This window comes from Macrobrachium nipponense, chromosome 22 (assembly GCF_015104395.2).
Source record: "Macrobrachium nipponense isolate FS-2020 chromosome 22, ASM1510439v2, whole genome shotgun sequence".
NCBI classification, from domain to species: domain Eukaryota; kingdom Metazoa; phylum Arthropoda; class Malacostraca; order Decapoda; family Palaemonidae; genus Macrobrachium; species Macrobrachium nipponense.
The window spans coordinates 13331508-13351631 of record NC_087213.1 but is presented as its reverse complement, the minus strand read 5'-3'; the positions used below and the strand labels follow the sequence as shown (position 1 = coordinate 13351631).

General features: G+C 42.1%; 1 protein-coding gene across 1 annotated transcript in view; it reads left to right on the top strand.

Moving 5' to 3' along the window:
• Positions 1 to 20124, top strand: part of LOC135198866 (uncharacterized) — a 56467-nt gene that overhangs the window by 16003 nt on the left and 20340 nt on the right. The window contains exon 4 of the mRNA XM_064226838.1: positions 8739 to 8841. Within this exon, the coding sequence (XP_064082908.1) occupies positions 8739 to 8841 (103 nt within the window). The remainder of the gene's footprint in view (positions 1 to 8738; positions 8842 to 20124) is intronic.

The window sequence follows — 20124 nt, the reverse complement described above, 5'->3', positions numbered from 1 at the left end:
ACAGCCTCAGTGTTAGCAGCCCTGCGTCCAGGGGACTGGATGGTATTCCTGGACCTGCAGGATGCTTATTTCCACGTGCCAATACACCCGTCTTCCAGGAAATACCTCAGATTTATGGCTCAAGGAAGAGTATTTCAATTTCGGGCCCTATGCTTCGGACTCTCAACAGCCCCTCAAGTGTTCACAGGACTGATGAAAAATGTGGCTCACTGGCTTCATCTCGAAGGGATTCGAATATCCTTGTATCTAGACGACTGGCTGATACGAGCACAGTCACGAGTCAGATGTCTGGAGGACTTAAAGCTGACACTGGAGTTAACACAGTCCTTGGGACTGTTGGTAAACCTCGAGAAATCCCAGATGATTCCCCAGCAGAACATTGTTTATCTGGGGATTTCTCCGGATGGATTCTCGGGGTTTTCATGTATTTATTCCATCACAGGAAAGACAGAACCGCTGCTTGGAAAAAGTAGCAACCTTCCTAGAGAAAGAACAATGTTCCGCGAGGGAATGAATGAGTCTTCTGGGGACCCTTTCCTCGTTGGAACAGTTCTTTCTTTCTAGGAAGGCTTCACCTAAGGCCTTTACAGTTCTATCTAAGAGAACATTGGGATCAGAGATCCCAAAATCTGTCGATTCCTTCCAGATCACGAAGGAAATAAAGGAGGACCTTCGTTGGTGGATGAATCCGTGCAGGATCAACGAAGGAAGTATCCCTTCATGGTTGCCGAACCCACCTCGGCTAGTGTTGTATTCCGACGCCTCAGATGCGGGGTGGGGAGCCACTCTAGGGACGAGAGAAGTGTCAGGCACCTGGAGGGGAGAACAGGTGTCCTGGCACATCAATATGAAGGAATTAACAGCGATTCACCTGTCTCTCATACACTTCGAGGCTCAGATCTCAGGTTCAGTCCTACAGATCAATTCGGACAACACAACAGCCTTAGCTTACATCAAGAAGCGAGGGACGCACTCGTTCTCCCTTTACAAAAAGGCAAGAGAACTACTGCTTTGGGCAGAAGAGAGAAGAATCACTCTCCTGACGAGATTCATTCAAGGGGACAAAAATGTAAGAGCCGACCTTCTGAGCAGGAGAGACCAAGTACTGCCTACAGAATGGACGTTGCATCAGGAGGTATGCAACAGACTATGGAACCTCTGGGGGAGATCAAATATAGATCTTTTTGCCACCCATTGGAACAACAGGCTGGAAAGTTACTGCTCCCGATCGCCGACCCAAGGGCGATTTCGGTGGACGGCCTCCTCGATTGGTCCGGAATAGACGGGTATGCTTTTCCTCCGTTCAAGATCATATCAGAAGTAGTAAGGAAGTTTGCAGCAGCAGAGGGAGCCAAACTGACCCTCATAGCCCCGTTCTGGCCAGCGCAAAACTGGTACACAGAGGTACTGGGATGGATAGTAGACTTTCCGAGATCTCTCCCAAACAGGAGCGATCTTCTCAGACAACCCCACTTCGACAGGTATCACAAAAACCTGCCCGCTCTCGCTCTAACTGCCTTCAGACTATCGAAGGACTTGTCAGAACGAGAGGTTTTTCTCGAGAAGTTGCAAAAGCGATCGCAAGAGCAAGAAGACCATCTACTATTCGAGTCTACCAGTCGAAGTGGGATGTGTTTCGCAGATGGTGTAGGACTCGGAAGATATCCTCTTCCAGTACCTCTGTGACAGATATAGCTGATTTCCTCCTTTACTTGAAGGAAAAATGTAATCTAGTAGTCTCTACAATTAAGGGCTATAAAAGTATGCTATCTTCAGTCTTCAGGCATAGAGGCCTTAACATTGGGGAAGACAAAGATTTACATGATCTGATTAAATCCTTCGAGACGTCAAAGAACAGAGGTATTAGAGCACTAGTTGGAACTTAGATGTGGTCCTAAAGTTACTTGATGACCCCCAAATTCGAACCTCCCCGTAAGGCTACGTTCAGAGATCTGACAAGGAAGTCTTTATTCTTGGTCGCGCTAGCCTCAGCAAAAAGAGTAAGCGAACTACAAGCCTTAGAACATAATGTTGGCTTCAGGAACGACTCGGCGTTCTGTTCCTTCAAACCGATGTTTTTGGCAAAGAATGAAAACCCTTCGAAACCTTGGCCTCGAACCTTCGAGGTAAAAGGACTTTCGTCTCTAGTAGGTACAGAGCGAGAAAGGGCTCTTTGCCCAGTTAGAAGCCTTAAGTTCTACTTAGAAAGGAAAGAACGAACTAAAGGGGAGTAAGGAGAGTTTATGGTGCTCAGTTAGAGATCCCGGAAGACAGATCTCAAAAAATGCTCAGGCGTTCTTCATCAGAGATGTAATCAAGGAAGCCCATTTAGCGTGTAAAGAAGAACAACTGGACCTCCTTAGAGTTAAAGCTCACGAGGTAAGAGCAGTCGCTACCTCTTTGGCATTCCACAAGAACTTGTCGATACAGACTCTAGTGGAGTCAACTTTTTGGAGATGCAATTCAGTCTTTGCATCCCATTACTTGAGAGACATTCAAGTGACGTACGACAAATGCTTTACTCTAGGAGCGTACGTATCTGCAGATTCATTGCTGGGACAGGGAGCTGAACCCAATCCTTTTTAGTTTTATTAGGTTAGGGTTTTTAATGGTTTTTGGTGCGTTTTATTGGTCGATTGAAAGAGGGTGCAGGAGTTGACCCCTTTCAAATCGTAGTTCTAACATGTTAGTGTGGTCAGGTGATCGGGATTGGTCGTTATGCTCCTTGTAGTGTCTTATTTACCTAAAGCTCTATCATGTAAGAGGGTTAGCCCCCGTTGGTATGATACAGGTCAGGTTCTGCCATGTAAGTGGGTCAGCCCCCATTGGTACGATCCAAGAAAAGGCTCTGCCATGTAAGCGGGTAAGCCCCCATTGGCATGATCCGAAAGGGTTATCAGTCACAGGTCTCATCCTCTCTGAAACTCTGATGGCAAGCAGACTCATAGACAGTATCAATGAAGTCTTCTTCCATATCAGGTAGGAACCAAGGTTGTTTTTTCAATATACCTACAACGTATGTTGTTTCCCTGTTTTTATATTCATAAATAATTAGTATGTAACTGTCTCTTGCCCTCCACCAAGGGTGTCAATCAGCTAAGTATATATCTGCCGGGGAAGTTGCATGTACAAAAATGATATTGTTAGTATACAATAAAGTTTTGTACATACTTACCTGGCAGATATATACGATTAATGGCCCGCCCAGCCTCCCCTCAGGAGACAGGTGGAAGAGAAAAATTCTGGTTAGAAAACGGGAATGGTTCCTATTCACGCCACCCAGCGGCGGGAGTGGGCTGGTCACCTGACCTACCTGTCGCGTGTGCCGCGAGTTTTGAATTCTGTCGGGACGTCAGAGACTATAGCTAAGTATATATCTGCCGGGTAAGTATGTACAAAACTTTATTGTATACTAACAATATCATATCATTATCATCCTTATAGAAAGAATAAATGAAAAAGACACTCAATAAGCAAGATTGGTTCCAGCACATAGCATTATAGCATAAACCTGATAATCATAACATAAATTTTAGTCTTCAACAGTATCATAGATTTCATCGTATTGGGTTTTCCCCTTATGTGGTTTGATATGTAATAAATATACTTAAACACTCATCTTGCTCTGGTCATGTTCTGTTTTCTCTACTATATATGATTTGTTCCCACAAGATACAAAATCCTTGTCTTCTGTGTGGGTAACCTGGTAATAGTTGGTTTGTTTGTTGAATCTTAGCAACATGATAGTGAATAAACCAATCACTTTTTCTTATGCTGTTGTGAGTTTTATAGCTTTGTGTTAATTTGTATTATTTGTGCTAGTAGGGGTTTAACATGTCGGCAATGCCAGAACACCAATTATTTATAACAATTTTTTATTGTTTGGTATTTTGTTGGGTTGTTAATTGTTAGGGACATTTGAACAAAGGGACAGGTAATGCACCAGTTTGCAAAGACCATATAGTAGCTAGCTTGATTGATTCTGGCTCTGCTTTAGATCTGGGGTATGAAGGAGATTGTGCTCAGTCCTCCAATCATATTCAAGGCCAGGCTTTTGGTCTTCTCTTGCTGCTTTTGGAGATACACTTCCTGAGGCCAAGAGTCTTTATTCTTCTTTGCCATGACTTCTTGGGGAAAACTAGAGCAGCTGATGTTCTCTGTCAAACTTAACCTACTTTTCACCTCAGATATGTAACCACTGTAGTGCATTGGGTGAGGTTGATTCCCTTGTCTACCGATCAGAAAATTTCCTTTACGTTCCACTTGACAGTCCTTTGAGTGGCCACACCTTTTCTACTACATGCTGTCATGCTGGTGATCCTTTACCAGTCAGAAAAGGTTTCATTATTGACAAAATAAACTGCCTAGTGACTTTTCCATTCTGACTTCTCTCTTAAATCAACTCTGGGATTCTGCCCAGTCAGCTTCTTCCACATTTTCCTCTGAGGAGTCAAGCTAATAAGGTGAGAACTGTACTTGCCACTCCATTTGACACTATGATGTCATATGCAGTGAATATTACGAGAGTATTTCACACGTCGAGATGATATTAACCCTTAAACGAAGATTAAGAGTTCATTTTGGCTCCTTTTTTTGTCATTGCCTGAAGTTTAGTATGCAACCATCAGCAATGAAAAAAGATATCATATATAAATATTGGGATATATGACAGCGTGAAAAAAAATTTCATATATAATTGTATACAAATCGCGCTGTGAGCAAAACGGTTAAAGCTAACAAGTTAATTTTTTTTTTTGTATTGTACACTAAATTGTGATCATTTTGGTATACAACACATTGTAAAACAATCAAGGCAACACAGAGAAAATATTATCACAAAATGATGCATGAATTCTTAACACGTCGACGTAAAAAATAAGTAGTTTTAAAAAATTCACCATAAATCGAAATATTGTGCTAGAGACTTCCCGTTTGTTGCAAATTGAAGGTAATTGATTGAATATTACTAGACTGTAAGTGTTGTAGCTTACAATTGCAGTTTTCGACCATTTCGGTCGAGTTAAAGTTGACCGAAGGACAAATTTTTTCTATTTGTTGTTATTTATATGAAAATATTTCAAAACGGATAAAAGCTACAACCATGAATTGTTTATTGTTGTATTCTACATGAAATTACGCACATTTTCATATATAAAACTTTATGTAACGGCTAATTTAAAATGGTGCAAACATTACGACAATCAGACAAAAAAAATTATGATTTTTTCAGAAGAGTTACCACGCGGACGTAAGGAAAAAGTTTATTTCATAAATAAACCATAAATCGAAATATTGTGCTAGAGACTTCCAATTTGTTGCAAAATAAAGGTAAATGATTGAATATTACTAAAATTTAATAGTTTTAGCTTACAATTATGTTTTTTTACAATTTTGGTCGAGTCAAAGTTGACCGAAGGTTGAAATTTTGGCACTTATCGTTACGTATTTATATGAAAATATATCAAAACTGATAAAAGCTACAACCATGGGTTGTTATGTGTTGTATTTTACATGAAATTGCGCACATTTTCATATATAAAACTTTATGTAACGGCTAATTTAAAATGGTGCAAACCTTACGACAATCGGACGAAAAAATTTCTGATTTTTTTTCGGAAGTTTTTTTTTTTCTCTCTCTCTCTCTCTCTCTCTCACACCATAAATCAAAATAGCGTGCTGGAGACTTCCAATTTGTTGCAAAATAAAGGTAAATGGAATATTACTAGAATGTAAGAGTTTTAGCTTACAATTGGGTTTTTTGACCATTTTGGTCGAGTCAAAGTTGACCGAAGGTTGATATTTTGGCACTTATCGTTATTTATATGAAAATATTTCAAAACTGATAAAAGCTACAACCATGGGTTGTTTTTTGTTGTATTCTACATGAAATTGTGGACATTTCCATTTATAAAACTTTATGTAACGGCTAATTTAAAATGGTGCAAACATTACGACAATCGGACAAAAAAATTTATGATTTTTTCGGAAGAGTTACCTCGCAGACGTAAGGAAAAAGTTTTTTCATAAATTCACCATAAATCAAAATATTGTGCTTGAGACTTCCAATTTGTTGCAAAATGAAGGTAAATGATTGAATATTACTAGAATATGAGAGTTTTAGCTTACAATTGCGTTTTTTTACCATTTCGGTAGAGTCAAAGTTGACCGCAGGTTGAAATTTTGGCACATCGTTATTTATATGGAAATATTTCAAAACTGATAAGTGCTACAACCATGGGTTGTTTTTAGTTGTATTCTTCATGAAATTGCTCACATTTTCATATATAACACTCCATGTAACGGCTAATATAAAATGGTGCAAAGATAATGTCAAAGTGACTAAATAATTTCCGAGATGTGTCGCTGATGCTTTTTAGTGCAAGAAGAAAGAAATTCGCGCTTGCGCGCCTGGGTAACGATTGTTAACAAAACAACGCCTTGATCCGTGAGCTCCCAGCATCTCCCAAGGCGCGTGATTCAAAAGTTTTCGCCTAGTAGGCCTATAACTATTTTTCCGCGAATAAAAAAAAAAATTTCTTCGTCGACGGGTTAATACGTACATAGTTGTACACGCATGTCGCCAATGATTTAGGTCATGCCCACATTTGACAGAAAATAAAGGCAGCAGGGGGAGTAATTAATTCAGGCCTTGACCTTTCTTTCTCTTACCTCCTTCGGATAAACTTTAATCTTTTGACTGAGTAACTCACCCCAGACCTTGAATTGAGGTACTATAATCTTGCCAGCTGTGATGAGAGAGTGTTTCTCTCATTACAGTGTATACTGCACCAACAATACTGCGGATATTTAACACACATATTTCAATTATTACTAGTTTTCATGTGTTATTTACCTTTATCTGAAATTCTGGAAATTACAGATGATTTTGATTTTCTTTATCGGAAATTGAGAAAATATATCGTAACTCATTCATAACCAGTTTAATATAATGGAATTGCACATTATTTTTTACAAGTTTTATGTTCAATTTTTCTTTTTCTGAACTTGTGAAAATATCAACCTTTTCTCACCTCAAGTTTAATAACCTTGAAAATATTGGAGATGGTTTGTAGTTGAGAACATAGTTACCCAAAAATTACTGTATTCAACAGTCCAAGAAAATATTATACAAATGGGTTATTACTGCTTTTAGGAAAATTTAGTACATAAACAATATAAAAATTTAACACAATTTATTACACCATAAAAATATACTTTATACAATTTATATTAGCAGAAGAATTTATAGTATCATAGAAAAAGTACAAAAATAATTTATTGTAGCATTATTAGAGAGCAGTTACAAGAACTTTATTTTTGTGTGAACAATAACACAAAGGGAAAAAAAGGGAACCTTAGCAGTGGAGGTCACATACAGATCACAGGTGAGAGACAGTTGACCTGATAGTTTTGTATTCTACCTTGGCTGCTGACACACGTGACACAGTCTGACTACTGCACACCCCCACTATGTGCGCTCTGGGGCTACCAAGTACCTGACGTATATTGTACTGGATTCTGCATGTTGACATTGCTAGTTACGTTGTGCGTAATCAAATGGTAACGTCATTCTATAAGTCAAGATGACATTACAACACTATTGCGTCTTACAACATGACATGGTGACTTTTGACAGTTGTTGTGACTCGACTGCATAGGTGCTGGGCAAGCCTTGCATATCCACCATCATTTGGTGAATGCCATCAAACTCTGCGATGCGGTTACGAATCATGCCGATTGATGGCGACTTGGTCATAATAATTAGATCATAATGAGCAAATTTTCGGCGGTTACGACATGCATGGTCTTGAATCACCAATATGTGACTCAGGCATAAATGTACATCCCAAACTGTGTATTGGTATGGCAAATTTGGGCAAGCTAAATGACCAAATGCCCATCAGAAGACTTGGGTCTGACAGTGTTCTCTCTCTCTCTAGGGCAGGTGGAGAGCATCATTCATCATCCAGGATGATACTGCTACCAGCCGACATATTTTTTTTTTTTTTCCTTTCCTGGGGGGGGTTACAAGGCTAAAAACTTGAGTTTGCCTTCCATTGCTCAGTATATTTGATCAGGAAGTTAGCATTTCCAGTTAGTGACAGATTGTCTCTTTAGTCTTTTGTCTGTGGTAAAGATTATGTGTTTGGGATGTGATGGGTTTATAATCTCAGGTCCCATTTCCTACAAAACAGTGCCATTCTTGTGCTGAAAGACAAAACGCCTTATGTACAGTGACTCCACACAAAGTGAAGGAAGAAATTGCAAATTCAAGGTGATTTGTATCTTTTTTTTCTCATTTATTTAAACCTATCTTTTTCATCCCACCTCCAATCATACTTGTTAATGAAGGTGAGTGATCAGTAACTTACCAGACTGGCTGTTTGTAGTGTTGCATATAGACTTCAGGTTTGTATAGAAATGCAAATTAAACTGAATTTGTAATTAATTTGGTGGTCCATATCCTACATAACTTTATTTAGCTGTTCCAAATTCTAACCACTTATTGCATGCTCAAACCATTTCACTCTGTGAGATCTTTATTATTTTTCAACCTCAGTGCAGCACATTTCTCATGAAATTTAGTTTCTCATTTGGCAAACTGGGTAACGATAGTTTTGTTTACTGTATGAGTACGTATATACTGTATTTGAAAAATATCCTTGTGTTTTCTATCTACAGTACTTTCAAAATACCATAAATTTTTCACCTTGAAAACTTTATTACCCATTTTCCAGTGAACCACAGAAAGGATGGCCTCCAGATAGCCAGGCGGCAATGAGAGCTTTTTTGAAGCCCCGACGCCGGAACAATGTATGGTCAACTGTTATGGAAGAGCAGGTGGGATCTTAGTTGAAATTTTAAGTCTTAGATTAGGTTTTTTCTTTTCAGGAAGCATAATAAAATCCACAGTAGTATCTTAATTAAAAGTACAGATATTATCTGTAGAATATGAGCTATTCATCAAAAAAATAATATTGAGACCAGTTCCTTTCTTATACACAACTCAGTAACTCAATTTGCCAAAAATCAGTATACTTTAAGGTGCAAAGTTTACAAATTTGTTTGCAAAACATTTCTAATTTTTTTTTTTTATATACAATACCTGTATGTGGAAAAATAAGTGTTTACTCATTTTTGTAGATAAAGGCAGTCCCCAGCTTACAACAGAGGTTCCGACGTAGGCCAGAAAACATAAAAAAGAAAAGAAAAATCCTAAGAAAACCTAATGCTTTGGGTGTATTTAAAAACTATGTAAACTGCATTTTTTTTTTTTCATCAAAAGGAAAAAAAAAAACAAATGTTGATTATTTTGCATTTTTGGAATCATATTTCTTCCGTCGGATCGGCATTGTAAGCGTCATAACCCTGGAACATGCGTAGTAGACCGGGAAATAATTTCTGTTGAATATAATTGAAAAGCGTTGTAACCTTGGAACGTCGTAATTTGGGGACTGCATATATTCTGCAATGAAAATATATCATGTATTAATTTTTTAGATATTCTGTATATATAAGGAAATATAACATGCATAGTTCCGACACGGGATACAAACCTTTCGGTCCTTTTACAATAGGAAGGTTACTAGCGGCAGCTGGATAGGTCGTAAGCTTTCGAACAAGGGGTTCGGTAGTTAACTGCTTGTCCAACAGTGCGTGCGCCGCGCGACTGGGAGGTGAAGAATCACTTTTGCTTTCGGCCTGCTGGTGTGTGGACATGCTCGTCATCGCTCTCTGCCCGCTTTATCGTCGTTTACTTTCAGGATTTTTTGTGTTTTCCCTTACTTTGTGTGTGTGTAAAAGTGAACTGTAAGTACGCTTATTCATTTTTCATATACACTTTGTTTATTCAAATGATTATGGATCAAGGATCGATGTAATCTCCGCGCCTCCTATTACCCGACGACTGTGCCCGTGGTTGAGGGGCGTAAATGTTGAAAATTGAGAGTTTTCCTGAGATCGATCCCCAGGTCCTTTGTGCTCGGTGCCGAGGGCGGGAGCGCGCTCACGCCGAGCCGTGTATTTTTGGGTGAAAGTGTGAAAGTGAGAATTGTAAGTGCAGTACTCTTTTTCATTTTTCATTTATATTTTTGCCATGTGTGCTCGGTGCCGGAGCCCTTTATTTTTGTGTGAAAGTGAAATCGCAAGTGCAGTATTCTTTTTCATTTTCATATATTATTTTGATTGCATCAATATTCATTATGGATCAAGGTTTCCGCTCATACCCGGGAATTGATCCTTTTGCCCTTGCGCTCAGTGCCGAGGGCATGATTGCTCTCGGGCCGTGCCGTGTATTAGTTTGGGTGCAGTGGGTGCTGTGTGGGGGTAGGGGAAGCGAAGGCCTTCTAAGAAGTCGTCGGAAAGCTCTCCCGCGACTCCCTTGGTAACCGATTCTTCGTCTTCTTTCCTGCTCCCACCCCCCTCAGCTCCCACGGATGGCACCTTCCCCTTCGGGGGGGAGGGTATCCGGGTCCTTCTCCTCGCCCGATCTGTTGAGCGTGGAGGAGGGCGCTCAGTGCCCCAACGTACAATTGTATTCGGGGTCTTCCATTCGTTCAGGGTGGGGCTCCCCCTCCCCCTACTATTGCTTCCGCAGGGGCTGCTGCCACGAGGGATGACCTTGGTCAGGTGTGGGCGTCCTTCGGTCTGCAGGGCGTGCCTAGTGTCCAGGGGCTGCTTCTTTATCTGGTTGGGTCTGCTGCGGTCACCCACGTGGTATCAGTCTCGCCTACAGCCCTGTGCAGGGTCCGATCGCCGCCCGGGGTTGCCATGCTGCCGTGACCAGACTTCCACTGCCCTAAGAGCTTGCCCCTGGACCTGCCGCCGGTACCCAGGATGTTGCTGGCTGCTGCTCCACCTCCTGTTACCGGTGCTGCCGGCTGTACCTGCCGATGCTGTGCTGGCTGTCCCTGCCGTTCCCGAGATGCCCATGCCTGCTGACGTCGTCCCTGTTCGTGGTGGTGCTGCCCCAGACATTGGTCTGTCCGGACAGGTGCGTCCAGGCCCTGTTGCTTCAGCAACAGCAGCCCCCGGCTCCGCCCTGGATGGCAGATCTTACGTCTGTCCTGAGGAAGCTGATGAAGAAGAGGAGGAAGGTGTCGTCGTCGTCTTCTGCCGCCTCTTCCCCATCGACTTCCAAGGCTACCCAGCCGCGGAAGGAGGAGGTCGCCGCCTCCCCCCTGAGAAGCCTCCCTCAGGAACTTCTCAGGGCCCGTCCCACTCCGGTGGAAAGGGGGGTCCTTCCGCTGGTCCTCCTGCTCCTTCGGGAGTGGGGCCCGTCTCTTCTTCCACAAGGAAGAAGACTACGGGGACCAGAGGGGTACTGGCTAACACTGGTAATTCCTCGCCTGGTGTTAGGGGCTCTGCCGCTACACCAGGTTCCGTTTCGGCCGCTCGTTCGCGAGAGGTACCGAGTGTACGGTCACCCACCAGTGTCCGTGCAGCCAAGAACCAGATGCCAGCTCGCTCGGCGTCAGGTTCACGGCACGGAGCGGAAGGCTGGTGAGAACCGCTCAGGCGATTTTCACCAGGCCAGCTCTCGCTCTCGTAGCGACCAGCCAGTCACCCGGGTTGACGTGACGGTCCCAGACCAGCCACGGGCTGAGGCTGGGAAGGGGTCCCCCCCCCCGATCGCTGGCGCCAGTGGTTCGACGCGCCGTGAGGACAAGCACCGGTCTCACCGTGACAGTGGTCTCTGCAGGTCGCCTGACCGCCACTCCCACAGGGACCGGTCGGGTACGGCAACCAGCAGTAGCTCCTCTGACACACGAGATCGGGGCCGCTGTTCTCGGTCCAGCCGTTCTCCCCAAGGAAACGGCTCGACTAGGCCTGCAGCTCGATCCCCACCACGGGTTGGCGATCACCTGCAGCCCTCCAAGCCCGCTGGTTCTGCCAGCGAGCGAAAGGGGAGCGTCAGTCTTCCTCTCCAGTGCCTTCAACTTCCTCAGTTTACACCGGGAAGAGCGAGGCACAGCGGATTGATTGTGAGGGGCGCGCCCCGCATGATCCTGTCATGACGCCATACGTACTAGGTAAGATCTTCGGACCGACCAGGACGTACGCGCAAGTGACAGGAGGAATCCGAGAGGGGTCTGTCGCTGTTCCCCCCCCTCCTGAAGGGGGAGGTTCTCGGGATATGCTCTTGTTCGAGGGGCTTGACGGTCCTACTCCACAAGATGCTGTGACTTCCGAGATCCAGTGGAACTTTGCCGAGGTTATTGCTCTGATTCGTCACCACGACGACCTCAGGGAAGGGTCGCCGCTCCCACCATCCGAGCCCACGTCCCGGCTCGAGTCGTTTTGGGGTCCAAAAAGGGAACCCAAACCGACGGTGGGTTCGCCGCAATCGGAGCTTGCCAACTCTGTGTTGAACCAGGTAGAGATTTGTCTCCGGACAAGAAGCCTCTCTCAGGTCTGGCTGGTAGAACAAGCTTCTTCCACCTCCTCTACTGCGACAGCGGCATTTCTACGTGTCTTCGGAGTGAATTAGTCGGAGGACGGTATTGGCTCTCTTCTGTCAGGTGTCGATCAGCCCCACCCAGACGACGTTCACAGGGGAGGCAGACGCTTACCTACAGTACGAGTTCGTAACCCTCCTCAGGGGGAAAACGTTTTCTCCTGACGATACGTTTTCCCAGACTCTGAGAGGCCATCGCCGCAAGGGTGATGGCTGCTCCTACTCTCTTCTCCAACTGCTAGTTCAGCTGGGAAGGCGAGCGAGTATCCAATTCCTCCCCCATTCTCTCTCTCTCCTTACGGCTACGAGGGAAAGGGGAGGGATCCTACAGAGACTTCTCTGTAGGATCCCACGTTGGGGACTGTGCTACCAGGGGGACTTTTGGGTCCTACCTGACGTAAGCCCCAGTCATTGAGGAGGGATCCTGCCCATCCTCGATTTCTACGGGAATCGAGAGGACCACCAACCGATAATCGTTTGACGAATTCGGTGGGGGTTTCGCCGAGTGCTTAGAATTCTGCGGAATTTCTAGCACTCTCAGAATGTTCAAGTTTTTTACGATCTCCAAACACTTAGGCGAAACCACGGTCCAAAGTGAGCTAGACGAGAATCCCCGATAACTGTTACCACAATATCGGGAACCTCGCCGAATGCACGAATTCCTGGAATTTCTAGCGTTTGGAAGAAACTGCTGCTGAAGGAAGAATATCTCTCGGTAGGCAACCAACCCTGCAATAGAGAAGAACGGACGGGAACATCCAGTTTCGCTTGAACTGTCGTCTTCGGTATTCTCCTTCTCCTTCACTCTCTTGACTAGAGAACAAAGGCAGTCGATCTCCAATCCTTATTCTCATTCCTTGAGGGGAAAAGAATTTAGGATGGAGGTCGTTGTACAGAAACCTACAAATATACTACGTATATTACCCTCGCAACATAATTCTGTTAAGCAGTTTAATTGTCCAGGGTGTGGGCGCATACTGTAGTTAACTCTACGGATTGTGACCGAGACGACTAGTATCCTAATTGAACTGTAACTTGGGGCTGCCTGCAACCTCCCATGAGTTACCAGTTTCGATTTTAGATACTTATGGTATTGTCACGACAACACCAACTCAGCTTTTGTATTTACCGAAATCCGTTTCGTTTAAATATAATTGCTCGAGGGTATTTTTTATGCTCGATGGTTCTAGCCAAACGCATTCATTCGTGGAATGGATTACTTGGCAACTCAGGATGATGATTCGGCGAGAGCTACTGTGTATTGAACTGCTTGATAGCAGCTCAGTACCAGTTGGCTCTCCGAGATGCACGGTCTGTTATGTCTCTCTCCCCTGCATTGATTGACTACCGAACCGTATCTCTGCCCAACAATCACGGACTTAGGTCTCTGATTAACGGGGATTCTCGCATACATGAATGACCATCTACTGCTGTGACGCTCGATTTCATCACCTTCGACATTGCGAGAATTTTCAACAGAGATATCTCTTGGACTCTCATCTTTCTGTTTACCGTACGGTAACAGAAGTCTGTACTAGTCTCCCGCTGCATCGCACTGCGATAATGCGGAATGATTTCTGCAGACATCTGAGTTTGTCTCTAAAATATCTCGTATTCGTAGGTGTGCAATTGTTCATTGTTCACCCCGAAATAACAAATGTATCGGAAGACATCGCCTACTCCCCGACCTGCCAGCTCTACTTCCAAATGTTCAGCCCATGAGAAGCAGTTCTTCAGGCAGTACTTCCCTGTGTTTTCATTAATGAAAAACGCCCCGCTTTCATTGCAACTACGACTCCTCACCGGACAGCAATGAAATAGCGGTTAGCGTTTTCAGTCATTTGTAAGCACAGGTTCAGAATCTTGAGAATCCTTCTCTCGATTCGGCTGTGAAGACGTAGGTTGCATTCACTGTCCACCTTCGTCTTCAATGGCACATAGTGTTGTTTCTCCTTAGCTGAGATTCAACTACTATGAGAATGTCTTGCCATCAGGGACCTCGGTCTCTAGAAGGCACTTGCCTTAAGAGAATCATCACCTCACCGTCCGGCATCGGTGACAAACAAAATACGATTTGTTTGGTCTCTCAGCATAACCCTTTAAAAGGGCGAAGGTCACGTGACTTGCTCGGATGCTTGGACAACTTGCCTCACTACCGAACGCAGTCAGTCGGCAGCTGTCAGAGCGCCCAAGTCGGTTACGAACTACGCTGTGGACTTAGTTCGGTTGTTCCAGATCAATCATTACTTCGTCCTAATGGCTTGTCCCAGTACCCATACCATCGACACCCACCATGGAGTGTCGATGTCATATCCACTACCGAGAAGAAGAACTTCGCTGCATGGGGATAGGAGAATGTGAGACACTTCGCTGCAGACGGATAGACCAGTATGGGTACTGGACATCACCGAAGTCGAGAAGAAGGATAGGTCATGCGACTATTCCCTTCTTTTCCTCTATGGGAACTGCATGACTTTCCTGCGAAGTCAAGCATCCAGGGGATGGGGATCCGTGACGCTCGATTTCGTACCGAACTTCGGTTCGAGTCCTTCACAATCCCCTCCCTAATGGACTTCACTGCCTTCGATGCAAAGATGCTGCTGCTTTGTCCTGTGAGGGCGCGACGGAGCTATCTGAAGAAACTCGACACCCCAGGCTGAGTGTTGACGCCTCTTCGATTAGCACCAGGATGACCTAGAAGTACATTCCCTCGTGTTCCGCAAGAACTTCTCCGTGGCGCAGGTACTGAAGGCAGGGGTCTGGTCCAACCAGACCACATGTACCTCCTTCTACCTTCGGGATATTGCCCACAGGTCCCTGGATCTTTTTCCTTGGGACCCGTGGTGGCTGCTCAACACGTTATGTAGCTAACCCAGACCCTCGCAGGCTGAACAGCATCGAGTTCTGGTGTGATTGTATGAATGGATGAGTGAATGAGTGTGTGACTGGCTCCTCTTCCCATCTTTTTCTCCCCCTCTACCTGTGGGTAGAGGGATTCGTAGAGGGATACGGTCGTCACCCTGCTGGATAAGGACGAGATGCAGGTGAGCTACTCGACAGAGCCCCATTCTATCCCTTTCACTAGGGATAGGAGCGAATATCCACCACTTCTCCCAACAAGGGGAGGAAAGTGGATGCCAACAAGAGACAAACCCATAACTTTATGTTGCCTCTTGCAAACAGGAACATGCTCTTGCTTGCTGGTACGAAGAGATACACTTGCCTCTCTCTTAGTACTTGGTCCAGAGGTCTGACCATTGATCCTGCGGTGCACACCCCGATCAATCGGACAGAGGCTTGGATCCCTCCCTTGCTCTTACGACCAGGGAGGCATTCCAAGGTTGGGTGAACACCAGTCTGTTCACAAAAGACTCAGATTCCTCCCACCAAGAAGTGAGTCTTCCTATTGTAAAAGGACCGAAAGGTTTGTATCCTATCCCGTGTCGGAACAAATGACAATTTGTCCAAAATTGCATTTTTCCTAACTATACAAACCTGAGGTCCTTTTACAATAGGAAGGTTACTAGCGGCAGCTGGATAGGTTGTAAGCTTTCGAACAAGGGGTTCGGTAGTTAACTGTTTTGGCGCGGGGAGGTGAAGAATCACTTTTGCTTTAGGCCCAAGCAAAGACTGCAGAGTGAGGGGTGGCATGAGGTGGGACTATGTGTAAAAGGACCTCAGGTTTGTATAGTTAGGAAAAATGCAATTTTGGACAAATTGTCATTTTTTGTTGAAAAATTATCAGTACTTTGAAAGTTATTAAGCTTTGACATGACATTTTAAAAATTCCAAGTTGACTCAGGAGTTAAGAAAAACTAAGAATGTATTTCAGTAGATAGAAGTCCAAAGCACTTGACACCAGAACCTCTTTTCGTAAATTAAACAAAACCACCATCTATTGAGAAAAGTGTCCACTAAGTGCTTACTAGTAGGAGAGTAAGGATATGAAACAGAAATTCACAAAAGAACAAGTAAAATTAGGATGATAAAAGTTAGTGGGAATATTTTTCCTTGATAAACAAGATACTCTGGATAATAAACGAAGGGAGTAATGAGCAGTATGACCTGCTACATTTCCTTTTCAAAACCACACAAAAAATTATTTCTTGACACTTGACAAATCTTTGTGAAGATTTAAAATGTAGAAGTACTGTCAGATTGTAGTAAAAATAACACTTACATGATGTAAGGTAAAACAGGTCTCCCAAGTCTTATAAATGAACTTTTGAAATGTTGGTACAGTAGAGCCCCGGCTCACGACCGTATTAGAACTCGACATAATCGGATTTCGCCACTAAATTTCCAATAAACTTTGTATCGGTATTCATACAAAAACCCAGATTCCGACCCCCAGATCATATGATGTTTGTAAACAAAACTGTTTCCGCCAGCCGCCGCTAGTTGGCGTCATCCAGTGTTACCCAATGTAGCATAATTTCATGTTTTACCATAATGTGACCCAAGAATAGGAGCTTAGCATAAATTCTGTCATACTTAGGGTTCCAGTAAAATTTTAGAATGTATTTTCACTAAAATTTTAAATAAAGTGCAGAAAATTCCTCAATTTCATACAAAGCCATAGTTCATATATGTATCATCATTGTGAAATTGCCTCAAAAGCAGCATTAACAAATGAGTTGATTGCTAAGTTTGAACCCAACTAAGGAATGTTAAATTCTGTGAATATAAATACCCACAGTGGCATGACAAACTATCAGTAAAGTGTGAATGATGTTTTTTCTTCACGAGTAAAGTTGATTTTTTTCCTTTTTTAAGTTTTATTTTTTTAAGTTATCAAATTTTAATTGTCTAAAATGATTTTCAAAGAATTTTTAAGTATTTATTAATTGTGTATGTGATCTGTTAAAGAAAAATGGTGGTTCAGTGGCATGATAATGATCAGTAATATGTACGTATGTTTTTCTTCTTGAGTAGACTGGTTTGTTTGTTTTCCTATTTTAGTTTTAATTTTTTAGTTGATATAAAAATTTTATATTTGAAGTCATTTTCACACATTTTTCAAGTATTTATTAATTGTGTATGTGACCTGTTAAAGGAAATAATGTCTCTGTTAAAGGAAATAGTGTCTCAGTGGCATGATAATGATGCAGTAATAATTAAAATTTGTTTTTCTTCATGAGTAGAGACTTATTTGTTTTCCTTTTTTAGTTTTAATTTATTAGTAGAGATATCAAAATGTTGAATAACTTCCGAAGTGATCTTCACACATTTTTCAAATCGTATACTAGTAATTGCATATGTGATCTGTTAAAGAAAAATGGTGCTTTATTTCAAGTTTGCTAACATGTAAAGATCATCAAATAAATAGTTATACTACGTACTGCAGTTAGTCATTTGTAACATTTCACCTAATATACAAATTTTTTAAATTTCCATTACATCGTTGTTTTAGTTTAAATGTATTAGAAAAATGAGATAATGATAGATTAATAGCATAATTCTGGCATAAAATTGCACCACATTTGGCATATATTCTTGCTATTTAGCGTACATCTGACTTGGACCGACTAGCATAATTTAGCAAAACTTGTTGGTAACACTGGTGACGCCACTCTCAGCATAGTTTCAAGTCTGCTGCTACTGTTAACAAACAGTCAAACACGTGTCTCGCACACTTTGTGCGCATTTCGTTTGCTTTTTCGGCGGTATTTACTGTATGCGCAGTTACCTCTTTTATCATGATGGGTTCCAAGACAGCCACTTCACACAAGACGAAGAGGAAAAGTGTTTGCGTGGCATCTCACGTTTGCCTTTTATCAAAATGTTTCCTCCATTCCCAACTCCAAAATAAACCTTAAGTTTCGTCTATCCTCTCCCTTATAAGACAATGCTCACACATGAGGCGTGCATTTCAGTAGCAAATCCAATACGTATTTAAGTGTTAGGTTTGGAGTGAAGGCAATGTTACGTACGTAGGTTACAGGTGCGGTTTGGTAGCGAATGCAATCTTTGAGCTTTGTTAAGCTTGCCGGTAAATAAGATGTTAGCCATAGCTTAAATCAGAGAAGCCACTATGGTATATATATGGGTAGTAATTAAGACTATTCTTTTATGCCTACTGTAATACGTCAAGTGTTTACGTGTGAGATTTGGTAGTGAAAACACTGTTACATGCGTAACGTGCGGTTCGGTAGCAACGCACTCTAAGCTTTTTAAGCTTGCCAGTATAGAAGAGGTTAGCCTTAGCTTTACTCAGAAGCTGCTATGGTATACAGTAATTATAGAAATCAAGTAAATTCTTTTATGTCTACTGTAAAAATACGTCAATGTTTGTGCGAGATTTGGTAGTGAAACCACTGTTACCTACGTAACGTGTGCGGTTCAGTAGCAATGCAATCTTTAAGCTTTATTAAGCTTGCTGGTAAAGAGGTTAGCCTTAGCTGAAATCAGAGAAGCCGCTATGGTATACGTAGTACATAGTTATAAAAATTCAGAAATTCTTTTATGTCTACTGTAAAAATAAGTCAATGTTTACGTGTGAGATTTGGTATTGAAACCACTGTTACATACGTAACACGTGCGGTTCGGTAGCAACGCAATCTTTAAGCTTTATTAAGCTTGCTGGTTAAGAAGTTAGCCTTAGTTTAGAATTCAGAGAAGCCGCTATGGTATACGTAGTAGTTACAGAAATTATGACTCTTCTTTTATGTCTACTGAAAAAATACGTCAGTGTTTACGTGAGATTTGGTAGTGAAACCACGTAACGTGTGGTTTGGTAGCAAACGCAATCTTTAAGCTTTGTTAAGCTTGCTGGTGAAGAAGAAGTTAGCCTTAGTTTAAATCAGAGAAGCCACTGTGGTATACAAAGTAGTTACAGAAATTATGATTATTCTTTTGTGTTTACTATAAAAATAAGTCTATGTTTACTTACGAGATTTGGTAATGACACCAGTTTACATATGTAACGTGTGTGCGGTAATGAACGCAATCTGTATGCTTAGTTTGTAAGCGTCCTCGTAAAGAGTTTAGCCTGATATTAAAGATGCTGGTACATAACGTAATGGTATAGTAATTATAGAAATTAAGAAGGTTCTTTTAATTATATGTGTATATATTTACCATGTACCATAATTATTTTTCTTAGTCCAATAACCTTGAAACCAGCCCTGATATTAGACAAAAATCTGCTGTCGTAGAAGACGCACTGTTTTATAAGGATATTTTATGGAAACAAAACCGTTATATCATAACATTTAACTAGAAGATAGTTTTAAAGTGATTTTGTTTACAGTATTACAGTCGACTGTAATACTGAACATAAACGTTTATAGGTTTATATCGACGATATGGTTTGTTTACTACCATAGTCCCGCTATAAGCCACCAGGGCTGCGCTATGGTACATCCTTTCATGCCACATATGTAGCCAATTTTTTGTAAATTCTTGATAATAAATATAAATTGGGTGTAATTTTAATAGTTTATTAATTCACTGTAATAATTAGACACACTTTTCAATGTTTTATTATGTTAGCAACACGTTTTGTGCTTACCCACTACTACACTACAGTCTACTTGCATAGTTACCTAGGTAGCCTATGGCGCTCTCGGTCAACAATCAGATGGACGTAGACCAGTTTTCTTTTATACAGTATATTATACATTTAAAAGTATACATATAAGTTTAATATGATATTTATTTAACAC